Source organism: Astyanax mexicanus, chromosome 4 (genome assembly GCF_023375975.1).
Source record: "Astyanax mexicanus isolate ESR-SI-001 chromosome 4, AstMex3_surface, whole genome shotgun sequence".
Taxonomy (NCBI): domain Eukaryota; kingdom Metazoa; phylum Chordata; class Actinopteri; order Characiformes; family Acestrorhamphidae; genus Astyanax; species Astyanax mexicanus.
The window spans coordinates 29,142,501-29,161,708 of record NC_064411.1 but is presented as its reverse complement, the minus strand read 5'-3'; the positions used below and the strand labels follow the sequence as shown (position 1 = coordinate 29,161,708).

Genomic DNA, 19,208 nt, shown 5'->3' with positions numbered 1-19,208 from the left:
GAGTGAGTGAGTGAGTGAGTAAGTGGGTGAGTGAGTAAGTGAATTAATCAGTGAGTGAGTGAGGGTGTGAGTGAGTTACTGAGTGTGTGAGTGACTAAGTGACTGACTGAGTGAGTGAGTGAGTAAATGAGTGAGTGAGTGAGGGTGTGAGTGAGTGAGTGAGTGAATGAGGGTGTGAGTGAGTGAGTAAATGAGTGAGTGAGTGAGTGTATAAGTAAGTCAGTGAATGAGTGAGTGAATGAATCAGTAAGTGAGTGAGTTACTGAGTGTGTGAGTGAGTGTACAAGTAAGTGAGTGATTGAGTAAGTGGGTGAGTGAGTGAGTGAGTGAGTAAGTGGGTGAGTGAGTGAGTGAATTAATCAGTGAGTGAGTGAGGGTGTGAGTGAGTTACTGAGTGTGTGAGTGACTAAGTGACTGAGTGAGTGAGTAAATGAGTGAGTGAGTGAGGGTGTGAGTGAGTGAGTGAGGGTGTGAGTGAGTGAGTGAGTGAGTGAGGGTGTGAGTGAGTGAGTAAATGAGTGAGTGAGTGTATAAGTAAGTGAGTGAATGAGTGAGTGAATGAATCAGTGAGTGAGTGAGTTACTGAGTGTGTGAGTGAGTGTACAAGTAAGTGAGTGATTGAGTAAGTGGGTGAGTGAGTGAGTGAGTAAGTGGGTGAGTGAGTGAGTAAGTGGGTGAGTGAGTGAGTGAATGAATCAGTGAGTGAGTGAGTTACTGAGTGTGTGAGTGACTAAGTGACTGAGTGAGTAAATGAGTGAGTGAGTGTATAAGTAAGTGAGTCAATGAGTGAATGAATAAATCAGTGAGTGAGTGAGTTACTGAGTGTGTGAGTGAGTGTATAAGTAAGTGAGTGATTAAGTAAGTGGGTGAGTGAGTGAGTGAATGAATCAGTGAGTGAGTGAGTGAGTGAGTTACTGAGTGTGTTGGTGACTGAGTGATTGAATAAATGAGTCCGTGAGTGAGTGTATAAGTGAGTTAATGAATCAGTGAGTGAGAGTTACTGAGTGTGTTGGTGACTGAGTGAGTGAGGGAGTGAGTGAGTAAATAAATGAGTGAGTGAGTGAGTCAGTGAGTAAGTATATGAGTAAGTGAATGAGTGAGTGCATGAGTGAGTACATTAGTGTGTGTGTGAGTGAGTCAGTGAGTGAGTGTTTAAGTGAGTGAGTGAATCAGTGAGTGAGTGAGTTACTGAGTGTGTTGGTGACTGAGTGAGGGAGTGAGGGAGTAAATAAATAAATGAGTGAGTGAGTAAATGAGTGAGTGAGTCGGTGAGTAAGTGTATAAGTGAGTGAGTGAGTGAGTTACCTAGTTTATTGGTGAGTGAGTGAGTGAATGAGTGAGAGAGTGAGGGAGTAAATAAATAAGTGAGTGACTGAGTGAGTGAGTAAATGAGTGAGTGAGTGAGTGTATAAGTAAGTAAGTGAATGAGTGAATGAATAAATCAGTGAGTGAGTGAGTGTATAAGTAAGAAAGTGAATTAGTGAATGAATAAATCAGTGAGTGAGTGAGTTACTGAGTGTGTAAGTGACTGAGTGAGTAAATGAGTGAGTGTATAAGTAAGTAAGTGAATGAGTGAATGAATAAATCAGTGAGTGAGTGAGTGAGTGAGAGAGTGAGGGAGTAAATAAATAAGTGAGTGACTGAGTGACTGAGTAAATGAGTGAGTGAGTGAGTGAGTCGGTGAGTACTCATCAGTGTATCATATAATCTGGGTGTGCATTATGTATGAATTGTTGTAAAGAGCAGTAAGATGCTACGCTGAAGTACAGAGTTATACAGGACTTTCAGTTTAGTTCTACTTTTATTCTTTTATAAGAGCCACACTTTGAGATCTGCTGTAGTTCTGCTGCAGGTGGAGAGTGCCCCACTTGACTTCTCCCCACCTCCACCCCCCCAACTGCCCCCGGCTGCTCTGGCTGACCAGCAAGGTGAGGAGCAGCTGTACCTCCAACATGCCTTTTGTGTGAAGGTTGTGACGTCACTGATACCAAAGGTTCCTTCTTAAAGGGGTGGAGTTATTCCATGATGACAGAAAGGACAGGGAATGCTTGAACACATTTAAATTGCTTGACATTTTATGAAATAAATTACTTAAAAGAATACATGAATTTTGATTTCATTCCAAAGTTGTTGTCTTTTTTGGGCATGAACTTCTCGACCAGCCCTACCCTTCCCTCTCTCACTCTTCTTTCTCCTCCTCTCATTCTCATCCTCTTCCGCTCTGGAAAAAAAATAAGGGACCACTTAAACATTACGAGTTTCTTCAAATTGAAAACCTCTGGAATATAATCAAGAGAAAGATGAATTATCATCAAGCCATCAAACCAAACTGAACTGCTTGAATTTTTGCACCAGGAGTAAAGGTATAAAGTTATCCAAAAGCAGTGTGTAAGACTGGTGGAGGAGAACATGATGCCAAGATGCATAAAAACTGTGATTAAAAACCAGGGTTATTCCACCAAATATTGATTTTTGAACTCTTAAACTTTATAATATGAACTTGTTTTCTTTGCATTATTTGAGGTCTGAAAGTTCTGCATCTTTTTTGTTATTTCAGCCATTTTTCATTTTCTGCAAATAAATGCTCTAAATGACAATATTTTTATTTGGAATTTGAGAGAAATGTTGTCTGCAGTAAAACAATAATGTTAATTTTACTCAAAAAGATACCTATAAATAGCGAAATCAGAGAAACTGATTCAGAAGTGGTCTCTTAATTTTTTGTTGTTCATGTTCATGTTGTGTGAATTTAAATGTCAGTGTTTTTATATGGAAACATGGATCTATATATATATGAGATTGTTGTGTTTTATGTAGAGAACTGAGTTCAGTGTATTTATAAAGTGTTGTTTTAAATAGCTGAATGTGTGTAAAGCAGAAAATGTGTTTAAAGTTTTTTGGATACTTGAGAAGAGGTTCTATCTTCTATGTGTCAGTTTAAATAATGATGCTACAAATGTCATTTTAGTGTGTTAGAAATTTGGAAAAAAAGCAAGTATTGCTTCTAAAAAACTTTATTCAAAGCTATGCTACAGGTGAAGGTGATACAAAACCCTTTTTGTCTGCAGTAAAATAACTTATTTACACTCTGACAATTTGAGGGCTTTGATCTCCTACAGGACACTTGGAGAAGCTGCCTGTTTTCTCTCTGCTTCACTTAATAATCCCAGATCAATAAACCAAATTCTGCATGATTGCAAATCGATTTAAACACTAGACAAACATAATGCAACTAAAGGTTTGGAGGACATGAACTGTTTAGTTTGTATTCAGAAAAATATTGATTTTAAAATAAATGAAGTTCAATAAAGAACCAATTTTATGATTTTATAAAATATATTTTGACATTAGCAGATTTACTTTATATTAATATTTTTCTATACTTTCTATTACAGTTACAATAATGATTTTAAGTAACGTTCCTTATTAAACATGAAGGCTTTTTATGTAATGCTTAAATAGGCATTAGGCAGAAAATATCCTGACAAAATCCTGGTCTTTTAAAGGGTTAAATATAGTTTTACTATCAATTCTAGATTTCAGAACAGATTCTAGAGTTGGACTGCATTTGGTAATGTTCCCCTCATCAGCAATATTCCCACAAATCTTTACTAAACATTTGTGCAGTGTGTGTGTGTGTGTGTGTGTGTGTGTGTATGACCAAATCTGCGAGTGTATCGGGGTGAATGTGTGTGTGTGCAGTGTGAGAGCTGGTCCGTTCTCTGTGCCAGTTGATCTCAGGTGACACACTAGAGGGCTATTATAGCTTGTTACCTTCTCTGGGGACCATAATGGCCCTGAGTGTGTGTGTGTGTGTGTGTGTGTGTGTGTGTGTGTGTGTGTGAGAGAGAGAGTAGAGACAGTGGGCAGAGTGCTGTCTGTCTCTCAGAGTGTCTGCGTCTTTCTTCAACAGGTGAGTTTCTCAGGTCTTTACTATATAAACAGTTCGGCTGGACTATATATATATGTAATTTCATATATTTTATTTAATATCTTCTCAGATTCTCTAGTAATGGACTGAATGCTCATAGCTGCGGTGTTTAGATTGTTGATTGTTATAAGTAATAAATTTATTAAGTAATTAATAACCAATTAAACAAAAACATGTAAATAAATAAGTATATTAAAGAACAATATCACAGTGACTAAAGGAAATACTCAGTTCAGACTTGTCTGTTTGTACGCAAGGATGAAATCGAATAAATTTAAACTTTAAAATTTAAAGAAATATTCCTATGAGAAAATAATATAAATGACTGTTTATATGGATGTGCATTCATGCATGTCAGGTACTGTAGTATCAGGGAGTGGACGCACAGAGCAGACGCAAATGTAGGTAATATTTATTAAACAACAAAGAAAGAAAGAAACAAACAAGCAAACAAAAAATCTTAATCAGAAACTCTGAGAACACATACAAAACAAACACAACCTGAACCGACGCAAACGCGTACAAGACACCAACAAAGGAAACCGGAAACACAAAGCTAAAAATACACAATACAAAGAAACAAGGAGGGAAAGGAAACAAGGAACACCTGGCAAAGGTAACGAGGAGGCGGAGCTACAAATGAAACAAAGGTGAGAACACTTAAGGCAGAGACACGGGAGGAACACACAGGACCACAGAACCATGGAATGACACAGGAACAGACAGGGCCAGGACGTGAAACAAAGCGATACCTTCAATATTTTTTGTCCTAATATCAGGATTACAACAAGAACAAATAAAAGTATCTCTAAAAGCCTTGATGGTCATGTGTCCACGGTAAGACAGATGGTCTACAAAGGAAGAAAGTATAGCACTGATGATGCTCTCTCTAGGTGTGGTAAAGTCCTGTAAAGATGACTGCAAGAGCACAGCGCAGAATGATCAATGAGGTGAGGAAGAATCCTAGAGTGTCAGCTGAAGACTTACAGAAATCTCTGGCACATGCGAACATGTTTGTTGACAAATCTACAATAAGGAACACATTAAACAAGAATGGAGTTCCTGAGAGGACGCATAGACAGGGCCGGGAGTGACACATAGCGATACCTTCAAGATATTATGTGCTAAATATCAGGATTACAACAAGAAGAAATAAAAGCCAGAAGCTTGAGGAAACTTTTTTTACTGAATCAATGGAAACACAATCAGCTGTGAGTGGGCGGAGCCTGTTGAATTTGGAAGTGTGTATCATAGACATTTTGCAGAAGATCGCAAGAAATCGCCACCAATCCCAATCCATCCTCAGACAGATTGTTTACAAATGGAGGAAATTCAAGACCGCTATTATTACCCTCCCCAGAAGTGATACACCAATGAAGATCACTCCGCCAAGAGCAAGTTGTGTAATAGTCTACGAGGTCACAAAGGAACATAAGGTAACTTCTAAACAACTGAAGGCCTCTCTCACATTGGCTTATGTTAATGTTTATAATTCTCCACCATCAGGAAAACACTGAACAACAATGGTGATCAAGGAAAGATTAGAAGACAATAATCGACAAGCCAGTAAGAAACTGGAACAAAATGTATCTGTTCTTATTTAAAATGAAAAGCGTTATGTTTGGAGAAAAGAAAACGGCAACGTTTTTTAATCACAGGTTTCAGACAACTAGGCAAGTTCTTCTCCACCCTGGTTTTTAATGCATCACAGTTTTCTTGGCATGTTCTCCTCCACCAGTCTTACACACTGCTTTTGGATAACTTCAAGCAGTTCAGCTTGGTTTGATGGCTTGTGATCATTCATCTTCCTCTTGATTATATTCCAGAGGTTTTCAATTTGGTAAAATCAAAGAAACTCTTTTTACCAGAGCTTTATCATTATACTTTTTATATGGTTTTCATGGTTTTGTATTCATATCACTGAGCTCTGTTTGTAATTGTACACTTTTCTGTCTCATTCTCTGTGCTAAAGCAGATTAGTTTCGGGCAGCATAATTACACGTAACTGTGCAGCTGCAGACTCTGCAGAAGCAAGCTATTAAGGTTTATCAGCTCGGGCTTCTGTCGGGGTCACCTTTATTTTGCCGTTTTGTTGTGACTGTGTGCTATTATGTGTCTGGGAACGAGAACCGAGGTCATGGATGCAGAGTGACATCATTATTTGGTTAGATAAGGCAAGACATAATTGGTATGCAAACTGTAATTGGCTGGTTTCGGAGATAAGCTGGTTGTAATTGGCTTTTAGCGCTAGACAGACTTTGTGCTCACGTTGTACCAAACATAATCTGATTGGTTCACTTCCTGCGGAGGGTAATGTAGAGTAATGAATCCGTGTTGGCACATGTTCTCGGGGAACCTGGCTTGAATATGTTCTGTTGAATCGTCAAAAAAGTGGTAAAAATCAGATAGAATTAACCGACAGGAATGAAAGTGGGTTGTCATGCCAGGTCATCTTCCGTGACTTATCTTGGTGGAGGTAACCAACAAGTTCATTGTTTTGAGACACTCAAGGTCAAGGGTCAAGATCAACAGTTTGGTATCATGCATCATAAGACCAGAAGATGCCATGGTGTGGGTGCAATTTCATACAATGCCTGATAATATTTGGGGCCCTGTCTTACAGCATTGCACAATGCACGTCACAATGCTCATTGCTAGCTTACACCCTGTCAACACTCTATTTTCATGCCCTGTGCCTGCACTGTCTAAATAGCGTCGGAGTTTAGTAATGTATCTACACCAACAGGCATGGTGGTCTGGAAGTGACGTGTTTAGGTTAATAAAAAAAAAAAGCACTTTTTAAATGACGATTTCATTTATTAAGGGAGGAAACTGTCCAAACCAATCTATCCCTGTGTGAAAAAGGACTTTAAAAGGGCTAGAGTTCAATTTCACTACTAACCACAACTAGACCTTATAACTGCCAGACCTGTAGAATCAAGAATTTACTCAAATAGAACCTGTCTGACAACATGAAGTAGATAAAAGACCAAAAAAAAAACAACACATTTTATTTAAATATAATATTATTATATTATACCCCAAACTGAAGAAATTCAAAAAAAGATAAGAAAACAAAGTCATTAATTATCTATCAGTCTGGAAAAGGTTACAAAATCGTTTCCAAAGCTTTGAGACTCCAGAGAACCACAGTAAGAGCTAATATTCACTATTGGAGAAAACCTGAACCATGGAACACTGGTGAACCTTCCCAGGAGTTACCGGTCTACAGAAATTACTCCAAAAGGGCATGAACAACTCATCCAGGAGATCACAAAAGAACCCAAAACAACATTTGAAGAACTGCAGGTTTCACTTACAGCCTCAGTTAAGATCAGTTAATGTTAATAATTCAACAATAAGAAAGAGACTGGGTGAAAATGGTTCTAAAATAAAAAACACTGCTGACCAAAAAGAACACAACGACCCATCTCACATTTACCAACAAACATCTTGATGATCTCCAGAACCTTGTGTAAATATTCATTAGGCTGATGTGACAGAAGTGGAACTTTTTGGAAGGTGTTTGTTTCGTTACATCTGGCGTAAAACTATCACATAATTTTAGAAAAAGAACATCATACTGGGGCTGCTTTGCTATTAGGTTTTCGGGCAAATACTTTTTTACAAAGGTCTAGATTGGTTTGGATAGTTTTCTTTGCTTAATTAAATAAAATTATAATTTAAAAAGAGCGTTTTATATTCACTCATGTTATATTTGTTTGGTATTAAAGTTTTTTGATAATGGTAAATATATTAATATGACAAAAAATAAATCTGTAGGGGGGGAAATACTTTTAGATATAGTAATTTATTGAATGTTTAATAAAAAACTGAGATAATGAAAAGCTCTAAACATTTATTACTAGCTAACTAGCTAATTTAGCAGCTCCTTTTCTGTAGAAGGTGGTGGACATAAATTTTATGGTAATTTAATTTGTTCAAGTTCTCCTCATCTTTTAATTAGTGTGACACTCTATAACTAACTGAATATATTATATTACTTATATATTGCTAATATTACAGTATATTACTATACTGTACACTTATTTTCTATGGTCCGCTGATGCACCAGACATTCTAATAAACATGGCCGCCCCTTATCATCACGTAGAATAAGATGGATAGGACATGACAAAATCCCTATTACATAATATCAGTTCCTGTCCCATGATATTTGACCTGTCTGTGTCTTCTTCATATTCTAACTCAGGAATGCTGGTTTTGCAGTGATGGCTTTCAAGTTCAAAAGTCAGTGGGTCAACTTGAGAATCAGTGTTGCCATAGTAACTCTGCTCCTCATTTGCATAACAGGTAGGTATGTCAATTATTTCCTCTGTAAAAATATTGAGATTAATGATGTGCTTTTATATTATATATCATATATATCATATATATCATGGATTCTTGAGATGAGGGACAAAAGATGTCTGAGAGATCAAACTCATTGTAATTCTTAAAATGTGTTTAAAAAATATCAAATAATTAGATTAAACAATAAAACAAGGACTCATTTATACCACAAAATGTGAACTAATGTTCTTTTAAACATATATTTTATTTTACATCACCGAGTGTGCTGCCTGAACCTAAAAATACCCTTGTCCGAAAGCAAGTTTCATGACTTTACAATACTTAAATAATTGTTTAAAGTAAAATAAAACAAACACAATATCTACTGTGATCATGTATTTTAAGTAATTATTCAAACTGTATAGAAATTTACCATTTAAAAAATATATTTATGTACTTTTTACATGATTAAAATTGTGTCCGGAGTCTCTGTCAACACCATAAGATTTTTCTAAAAATGCAAAAAAACAGGCATTATATTGGCCAAATCACACTCTAAGAACCACTTTTTCACTTCCTGTTTGGTGGACATGCCGTGAGGCCATTGCTCTGGTAAGTAAATATTTCTCATATGTTTCCTTAATTATCTTCTTTTACAAAACCAGCTATGTCACAACCATAGATTGTCAACACCATGGTCGATAAAATTCAAGGTTTATATGATTTATAAAATTAAGAAATAAAAGTTTAATCAAATTTTATTGTTGAGGCCACAAGCAGCTGGTGATAAACAAGATGGCTTCTGCAAAGAAATCACGTGTTAACTGAAGATTTCGTCAACTCCGGAAGACTCTGTCAGACATCAACTACGTAAGAAATTTTGTAATGAAAACCTTTTCAATTGGTTGTTGCCAGGTTCTAGATTTTTTTTCTATTTCCAAAGGCTGAATTAATGAATATTCTTAATGTTTTTCTTCATGACCTGTATATTTGATGAGTTTATGCACTGTTCAAGAGATCTGATATGCCTACTGCCAAGTTCCTGTTTTTAAAGTGGGTGTGAGTGCAAAAATAAGGAATAAATGGCCTTTTATCCTGAAATGTTACAGTTGATAAGTTGAGTTTTTGAAGTTCAATGGTCATGTTAAATGAAGTTATCTCCAGTTCTCTTCTAATGCGTCAACACCGTCAACAGCTCGTCAACAGCTCGTCAAATCCATAAGATGAGTTTTCTGTTCATTTTTGTTTTTAAAAAGACATTTTATTACATTGTCTCAGATTATCTTAATAAAAATGCTGCATTTCCTAAATAAATTTGTAATTTCTGTATTGCTGACTATCATTGTTTGTTTTTTAGATTAAAAATTAAATGTGTAAATGTATATTTCCCCAGTTATAATAATAAGCAGCTTGATAATATATATTTTTAAAGTCATAGTATTAGTTTAAAAACATGGATTAAATAACACAGATTAAAATAACATCCAGTAGTCGAAATAATTGCAATATGTTTTTTCAAAATACATATTTTTATGTTTCTTTGAGTCTTACGGTGTTGACAAAATCCCAGGCTTGTCCACCAAATATAAAAAAAAGGTTAAAAATGTTAAACCTGGGAGATTGTATTTTGACAGCATCAAAAGGCCAACACCTGGGACAACTAAAATATATAAATATATTTTGAAAAAATCAAAATTTTATTTTTAGAAATTAAAAACCCATTGTGTCCCTTGTCTCAAGAATCCCTGATATATTATATTATGTATTTCATAGTTCCATGTACAGCTCTGCTTTACAGAGAAAAGTCAGAAGATAGCGTAACAGCTATTATAACCCTAAAAATGTATATTGTTCATTTGTGATATTACATGTTTTGCAGTACTAAGGTACAGCCAGGTGGAGCACAGAGAGAAGCGAAGTATTCTAGCATCAACAGGTAATAAAGCAACAATCATTTTTCATTTTTAATGTTTGTTCATTTGTTAATAATTCTGTTTAATGACCACAAGTAAATACACTGAATATCACCATATACTGATCTGCTTAACACAGCATTATTACTACAATAGTCATGACATCACTGAAACAGCATACCACAGCAGCTTTTGTTGAAGTAACTGTCTGTACTGCCCAGAGATAACTTTCTACAAGATTCTGCAGCTTTGCTGTGAGGATTTGATTGCATTCATCAACAAAAAAAGGTAGTAAGGTTTGGATGTTGAACCTCACCTCCAACTCCCCAACTTATCCAAACATACTGGATGGAGCTGCTCCGTTTCAGAGAACACAGTTCTTCCACTGCTCCACAGCTCAGTGCTGGGGCTTTAGTTAATATTGAAAATTGAATAATCATCTTTTTGAACTGGTTTAAAATATTTATTTAAGGATATATTTTCTATGCATTTGGTTGAAAGTAAAAAAAAATCTTGAATGGGTTTAAAAAAAACGTTTAGATTCAGTTGAAAGCAAAAATTGATCAGACATTTTTAAAGTGGTTAAAAGAGGTTTATGTGAGGCTGTATTTTCTACATACAAACAAAGGTGGAAAAAGTACTGAAAAGTTGTAATTAAGTAAAAGTACCTTTACTTTGCTAAAATTCTACTCAAGTAAAAGTAAAAGTACCCATCTAAAATTCTACTCAAGTAAAAGTAAAAAAAGTACTCAGTTTAAAATTTACTTTGAGTAAAAGTTACATAGTTACTTTTAATTATTTGATGTAAAAAAAGTAAAAACTTTGTTTTTAATGAACTATTATTCCACATAATAATTTGGATCTTTCAGGCAGTTTTTGTTCAGACCACCCCATAAAACAAGTGGCATAGGTTTCTATGATCCATTTTTTTTCTTTACTATTAAAAAGTCATGGTCATATAGGTAACTATGAACTGTATTTTTATAATTTTATAGTTTTACAGTATTATTTTTTGACTTGCATTGCTATGCTTTAACTGCTGTTTACATGTTTTTGTTTAACATTTAAGCAGCTTAACATTTAAGCAAAAATGTGCCTCTTCAGACAGAGCTGTCAGCTTTCAAAACTTTCGCAGGTTTGATGTGAAAGTTTTGAAAGCTGACAGCTCTGTCCGAAGGGGCACATTTTTTATTGCATGAGGACGATATTGCCTCGTTATATCATGCGCAAGCATCCGTGCCATTTTTTTTAATTCAGACAATAGTTTTTTTTCCCCCAGCATTTTGCTTTTACTCAGTAATCGGGAGTTTTCCAATGTAGCAAAGTAGAGACTTGTGTCAAAATGTACTTGAGTAAAAGTAAATTTCTTTTTTAAATATTTTAAAAACTACTTTAAAATTACAAATTACTCATAAAATCTACTCAATTACAGTAACTTGGTTAAATGTAATTCATTACTTTCCACCTCTGCATATAAATGTGGTTGAAAGTAATAGTTAAATAGACATCTTTTTGAATGGTTTAAAAGACGTTTATTTAAGGACATGTTTTTTTTACATCTAGATTTGGATTAGTAGAGACACTCTTTTTCAATTAGTTTAAAATTTGTTTATGTAAGTATGTACTGTCTACATATAGATTTGGTTAAAGGTGAAATTTGAATAGATGTCTTATTGAATTGTTTGAAAAGACGTTTATGTAAGGATGGACACTTTGCATATACCTATGAATAGGTTGAATAGACATGTATGTAAGGCTGTATTTTGTATGTATAGATTTGGTTGAAAGTTTGAAGTAGTTAAAAAGACATTTATGTAAGGTCGTTTTTTTCTCTACGCATAGATTTGGTTGAAGGTGAAAGTTAAATAGACATCTTTTTTTAAAAAATGGTTGAAAGGACATTTATTTAAGGACATGTTTTTTACTTATAGATTTGGATCAATTGTGAAAAACTTTTTGAATTGGTTTAAAAAATGTTTGTAAGTATGTAGTGTCTACATGTAGATTTGGTTAAAAGTAAAAGTGTAATAGATTTCTTATTGAATTGGTTGAAAAGACGTTTATGTGAGGATTTATACTCTGCATATAGATTCAGTTGAAAGTAAAAATGAAATAGGTTAAAAAAAGACATTTATGTAAGGCCGTATTTTCTACGTATAAATTTGGTTGAAAGTAATAGTTAAATAAACGTAAATAAACGATTTATAGTAAAGGTTGAATAGACGTCTTTTTAAATAGTTTAAAAGACATTTATATAAGGATGTTTTTTACTTATGGATTTGGATTTATAATGAAAGTTGAATAGATGTATTTTTAAATAGTTTTAAAAGATGTTTATATAAGGACGTTTTTTACTTATAGATTAGGATTTATAGTGAAAGTTGAATAGACGTAACAATGCAAACAATACAGTGCTGTGGGAGAATTAACCATGAAGCCGTCCACTGTCTGAACAGGTTAGCTCAGTATGCTACAATAACAAAAACATCTAATGGATGAAGGTGATACTCGTGGTTGGAGAACATGCAGTCACAGGGGACTATTTAAAATGCCAGGTGTGAAGGGGGGCCTAAGGGGTCTTTAGTGTCCTTTCAGTTACAAAGCTGCTTTTTTTTAGCTGTCAGACTTTGGCTGCCCTCTGTTACCCTGCTTCCTTTTTTACACAGTAGTGTAAACCTTTCTGTTTCTAAAAAAAGAGCTACTCTCTGAAAACTCCCTAGGGTTTTGTTCACACAGTTGATAAAGAGGCCAAAAACGGATTTTTCTGACCAAATCCTCCTGCCTTTTACCGCTTCTTTAAAAAAAAAAAAAAAGAAGTACACGTAAAAGTTGCATGAATTCCAGTATGTTCATTCACAGAAAATTGCATTGAGACATTATTGATAACTATCAGATTTCAAAACCAAGTGATCCAGCGGGCTAAGTGCCGCCACTATGATCGGGAGATTGCTGGTTCAAATCCCGGTCATGCAGCTTGCCATCGGCTACCGGAGCCCTGAGAAAGCACAATTAGTTTTGCTCTCTCTGGGTGGGTACAGTAGATGGCGCTCTCTCCCCTCATCACTCCTATGGTGATGTTGATCAGCACAAGGCGTCTGTAAGCTGATGTATCAGAACCGAGTCGCTGCGCTTTCCTGCGAGCGTTAGCGCTGTGATGCTACTCGGCAATGCTGCATCAGCAGCAGCTTAAAAAGAGGCGGAGTCTGACTTCACATGTGTCGGAGGAGGCGTGTGTTAGTCTTCACCCTCCTAGTGTGTTGGGGCATCACTGGTGATGGGGGAGTCCTAATGAGTGGGTTGGGTAATTGGCCTTGTAAACTGGGGAGAAAATATTAGAAATAAAATTGTATATATTGAAAAAAACATATTACAAAAAAAGATTTGGGCCACATTGTTGTTGCAACAATGCAAGACTGTGATTGGCTGTAAAATTGTAAAAATCCTACTAAAAGTACTCCAAAAGGGCATGAACAACTCATCCAGGAGGTCACAAAAGAACCCAAAACAACATTTAAAGAACTGCAGATCTCATTTACGTCAGTTAAGATCATAATTCATAATTCAATAATATAATAAATTCAAAAATGGTCTCCATGGGAGAATTCCAAGGCAAAAAACACTGCTGACCAAAAAGAACACAATGGCTTGTCTCACGTTTGCCAACAAACATCTTGATGATCTCAAGGACTTTGGGTAAATATTATTCGGACTGATGAGACAAAAATCAAACTAACACATAATTTCAGAAAAAGGACATACTAAACGTAAAACATGGTGGTGATAGTGTGATGGTCTGAGGTTACTTTGGTGCTTCATAACTTGCTAAAATAGATGGAATCAAGAATTCTGCTGTTTAACAGACAATCCTGAAGGAGAATATCCGGCCATCTGTTCATGACCTCAAGCTCAGGTGTACTTGGGTTCTGCAGCAGGACAATGACCCAAAGCACACAAACAAGATCAGATTAGATTTCTATTGATATTTTCTATGATAAATAAGCAAAAACAAAAGAAATCTGTAAGGGGGCAAATACTTTCACAGCACTGTGTGTGATATTTAGAAATGATGATCTTTGTTCTTTTTCTTTCAGAGATTCCAGTAGAGTACATTGACCCTGCTTCCATAGACCTCGCTCCATTAGTAAACACACTTATCAATGCTACACACACAGGTACTACACACAGACACACACACACACACATTTCTTAATGAACTGTATTTTTCGGACTATAAGGTGCACCTAAAATTCTTTCATTTTCCCAAGAATCTGATGAAATACAGATTATAATGGAGTTAGTGGGAAATCTCATTAAAAATGTGTAGATTAATATCTACAATAAAAACTTAAAATAAAACAAATATATATATATTTTTTTTTTAAGAATTACAGTTTTGTTTATTTCCCCATTAAAAGGGAAACATGACCTAGTGAAAAAAGTAGATTAAGTAACTAAGCATTATTATGCTATAGTGCACTAAAGTGTAAACTTGTAGCCACATTATTAATCAGTATATTTAAAGAGTGATCAAATAAAACAATGTTTTTTTTTGTACAATTATACTTTAATTGTAATAAAATAGTACAAAAGTCTTACTTAAATTGTGCTAAATGTTCTTAATTGTACTAAAAATAAACTATTTTAAATATACTTAAGTACTATTTAAACATACTACTTCATGTATGTATGTAACCTCATATTTTAAATATGCCTACAGTAAAATTGTATTTAATACATTTAATGAGTATCACAACTGTATCACTATTATACACCAGGTTTATTAGAAATGAACTAAGAATTGATGTTAAATATATGTGATCTATTTACATTAGAGTACAAATATGCTTCTTGTTCCTGTCTTTTGTAGTAGCACACTTCTAGTATACTTTGTTGAGTTAAAAAATATATATTTGAATATACTGTACTAATTTTTTTTGTGTTTAAATGCTATTTAATATTATATCCTATAATTTACTTATATTTACATTTTCCTAATTATAATAACAGAGCGTTGAAATACATTTTAACTGTAATATTAATATAATACCTAAGTATATTTTTAAAACATTTTACCAATGTTGTAATTTAATTTACTTTTTAAAAAGTTACTTGAGACATTGTACTTTAAGTAAACTACTGTAACAGTTGTTTTTAACACACTTTGCTTAAAATGTACAAAAGTATATTTGTAAATAAGTATTTTAGAAGTACTGTATATTGAGTTACATTATACTAAAAGTGTACCTTATAGTAGTCTGTTTTTTTCAATACACTATATTGTACTTTTTAAGAAGATGATCATTAATAAAAGAGTAATATTAATGTACTATTAATACATTTTAAGTAAGAGCATCCATCTGTTAGTATATTTACAGCATATTTAGACATTTCTCAATATGTTTTAAATATAATTAAGTATATATATATTTTTTTTCACCAGGGTGGCGACACTCTTGCTATATATATTAAAATATATGTATATATGTATTATATATGTATTTATAAGTGTGTGTGTTTTGTCTCAGGTTCCCAGCATCTCTTCTCTGTGCTGAGCGTGACGTCACACAGTTCTCTAGCACTGCACAAACTCACCCTGCTGGTCTACAACAGTAACTACATACACACACACACACACACACACACACACACAAATACATATATACACTGCCTTGCCAATAAAAAAGGTCACACACTCTAATATTTGGTTGGACACCATTTATATTTAATTGCGGCACTTATTCACTGTGGCATCGATCCGATAATCTGCAATGTCACAAGATTTATTTTAATCCAGTGTTTAATTAATTTTCAAATATATATATATATATATATATCTTGCAGCATACTTATTTCCAAATATACTTTTGTACATTTTAAGCAAAGTGTGTTAAAAACAGCTGAACATCTGTTACAGTAGTTCACTTAAAATACAACGTATCACATAACTTTTTAAAAAAGTAAATTAAATTACTATTACTAATTTAAAAAAAAAAGTTTGTAACACACTAAAAAATGTTGTACAGTATATTAAAATATATTTTTATACCCAATAAAGTATACTAGAAGTGTGCTACTTACATATTTGTACTCTAATGCGAATATATATTTGACATCAATTCTTAGTACTTAGTCCTAATATACCTGGTGTATAATAGTGATACAGTTGTGATACTCATTAAATGTATTAAATATAATTTTACTGTAAGCTTAATTAAAATATGGGTTTACATACTGTACATGAAATAGTATGTTTAAATATTACATAAGTATATGTAAAACGTTAGTTCCATTTCAGTAGTGTTAAGTACACTTAGCACAATTTAAGTAAGACTTTTGTACTATTTTTATACAATAAGAGTATAATTAGTACAAAACAGTTGTTCCATTTTATCACTCTTTAAATATACTGATAATAATGTGGCTACAAGAACACTTTAGTGCACTATAACATAATGACAGTTTTTAACCTGATTTTAGTCGTAGTAGCTAAATCTAACATACGATGTTTTTTCAGCTTGATGCACAACAATAATTTGACCCTTTCTGAAACAGATTAACATATTTCCGTGACCACAGGATGTGTCTGTACTCTACATGGTTGTTTAACAAATGAGAAGCTACTCACTGCATCAGTTAGACTTGTTTCCAGCTGAAACATAATCACCCATGCAGTAATTATACAATAGGAGGCTCTTACTTATTTAAAGTTATTTAAATCTGTTTTTTTTTGGCCAGGCTTTGTATTTATATATAAATTCGATTTGATATATAAAGACACACAAAGACACATTCTATTTTAAGTTCTATTATATTTGAAGCTAAATGTTTGACTGTGTGTTTGTTGTGTGTGTGTGTGTGTGTGTGTGTGTGTGTGTGTGTGTAGTTTCTGATTTCCAGGACATTGAGAAGAATGGTGTGTTCCCTATGAGATACTGCTACTGCGTGACAAACAAAACCAATGACCTTACAGGTTAATAGAAAAATAAAAGAAAACATCATTAAATTCAGTAAAGCACATTCATATACATACAGCTCTGAAAAAAAAGAGAGCACTTAAAAATGATAAGTTTCTTTGATTTTGCCAAACTGAAAATCTCTGGAATATAATCAAGAGGAAGATGGATGATCACAAGCCATCAAACCAAACTGAACTGCTTGAATTGTTGCACCAGGAGTAAAAGCCATAAAGTTATCCAAAAGCAGTGTGTAAGACTGGTGGAGGAGAACATGATGCCAAGATGCATAAAAACTGTAATTAAAAGCAGGGTTATTCCACTAAATATTGATTTGTGAACTCTTAAAACTTTATGAATATGAACTTGTTTTATTTGCGTTATTTGAGGTCTGAAAGCTCTGCGTCTTTTTATTTTTCATTTTCTGCAAATAAAGGCTCGAAAAAAATTTTATTTGGAATTTTTGTAAGAAATAATCTGTAGTTTATAAAATAAAACAGCAATGTTCATTTTACTCAAACATAAACTTATAAATAGCAAAATCAGAGAAACTGATTCAGAAACTGAAATGGTTTCTTATTTCTTTTCCAGAGCTGTTGCTCAAATCAGATTTTTTTATTGCAGACTGTATGAGCCTGAGATATTTCATGTAAAAAATTAATATATGTCCATTTCTACATTTCAGGCCTTACAAAAAAAGTTGGGACGGAGGCAATTTAGGGCTAGTAATGAGATAAAAACAGGTGATGTCACTGGTTACTGTAATCATGATTTAATATAAAAGTAGTATCCACGAAAGGCGTGGAAAGAGTCTTTGAGGAATACAGATGGAAACAGAATCTCCAGTTTGTAACAAATGTGTGATAAAATGATAAAAATGATCAAAAACAATGTTCCTCAGAGAAAGATAGGAAGGGATTTGCAAAATTTTTTTCTTTTACAGTCCATAATATCATTAAACCATTCAAGGAATCAGGAGGAATTTTCCGCGATGTCCAATAAAGAACCCTTATTCAACAATAGCTGATAAAAGCACACGGATAAAATGGGAGTAAAATTCACAAATATCATGGGAAGTTTACTGTGTAAAATAGAACCATGTTTGTATTGAAGGCAAGTGGAAATGTGTATTGTGGTCAAACAAATTAGAATTTCAGGTCTTTTCTGGAAGAAATGGATGCAAAGGACCATCCAGACTGTTATCAGCAACAAGTCCAAAAGGCAGAGTCTGTTGAGTCATGGTATGAAGACGTTTCAGTATATTTGTGTGATGCAGCATTAATGTAGCAAAGGGCATCTTAAAAGATCTTATGGCGTTTTCACACCAGCACTATTTGGTCCATACGGACTCTGGTTTGTTTGTACGCTTAATTGAGCAGGTGTGAAAACAGTACTCTGGAGTGGTTCGCTTGTGGTGAGAACATGATCTGGTCTCGATCTGACACAGCTATCAAATATACTCCTGTATATCAGATTAAACTGCTGATAAGGCGCAGTTTAATCTGATATATGATAACCAGATAACGCTAATTACCACAGTCATGAACAAACACTGTCTCTGCTGCTCCATGCTGTTTACACACTAAGAGTGTGGTATGTGCAGCGTTCACTGCACACACAATAAATTTTTCAGCTTTAAACTGCAGAGATATATGCTCTATACTTACTTTCTTGTTCCCATGCCAGACAGCTCTGACCAATCAGAGAGAAGATGGGCTTACGTGGTTTATTTATTTATTTATTTATTTATTTTATTTTATTTTTTTTTTTTTCGGTGAACTTAGGTTTATGCCTGTGTGAAACCAAACCAAACAGAATGAGAAACGCTCCAAATAAACAAACTCATCAACTGATCCGGATCATATAGAGAAAAATGAAAAATCAGACAATGATAGCCCTATGCTATACCACACCTTATGATATGTTTGAATGGGTTAAAATAGCACCTGTTTTACTGTCCAAACTTTTTGTTGGACTGTGTTGCAGGGCTGAAATGCAATAATGGATGTATATTAATAAACTTATTGAAGTTAAGAATATAAAACATGAATTATTTTGGGTTCACACACTCCACAAGCTAATAAAAATCTATATAAATATAATAAACTTTTTTATATT

The 19,208-nt window shown here is 34.0% G+C and overlaps 1 protein-coding gene across 1 annotated transcript in view; it reads left to right on the top strand.

Annotated features, from left to right (window-relative positions):
* Positions 1 to 8,153: 8,153 nt before the first annotated feature.
* Positions 8,154 to 19,208, top strand: part of LOC111194590 (HERV-H LTR-associating protein 1) — a 42,636-nt gene continuing 31,581 nt past the window's right edge. The window contains exons 1-5 of the mRNA XM_022679251.2: positions 8,154 to 8,245; positions 10,104 to 10,160; positions 14,229 to 14,309; positions 15,663 to 15,746; positions 17,021 to 17,107. Coding sequence (XP_022534972.2) covers positions 8,164 to 8,245; positions 10,104 to 10,160; positions 14,229 to 14,309; positions 15,663 to 15,746; positions 17,021 to 17,107 — 391 coding nt within the window. The 5' untranslated portion in view covers positions 8,154 to 8,163. The remainder of the gene's footprint in view (positions 8,246 to 10,103; positions 10,161 to 14,228; positions 14,310 to 15,662; positions 15,747 to 17,020; positions 17,108 to 19,208) is intronic.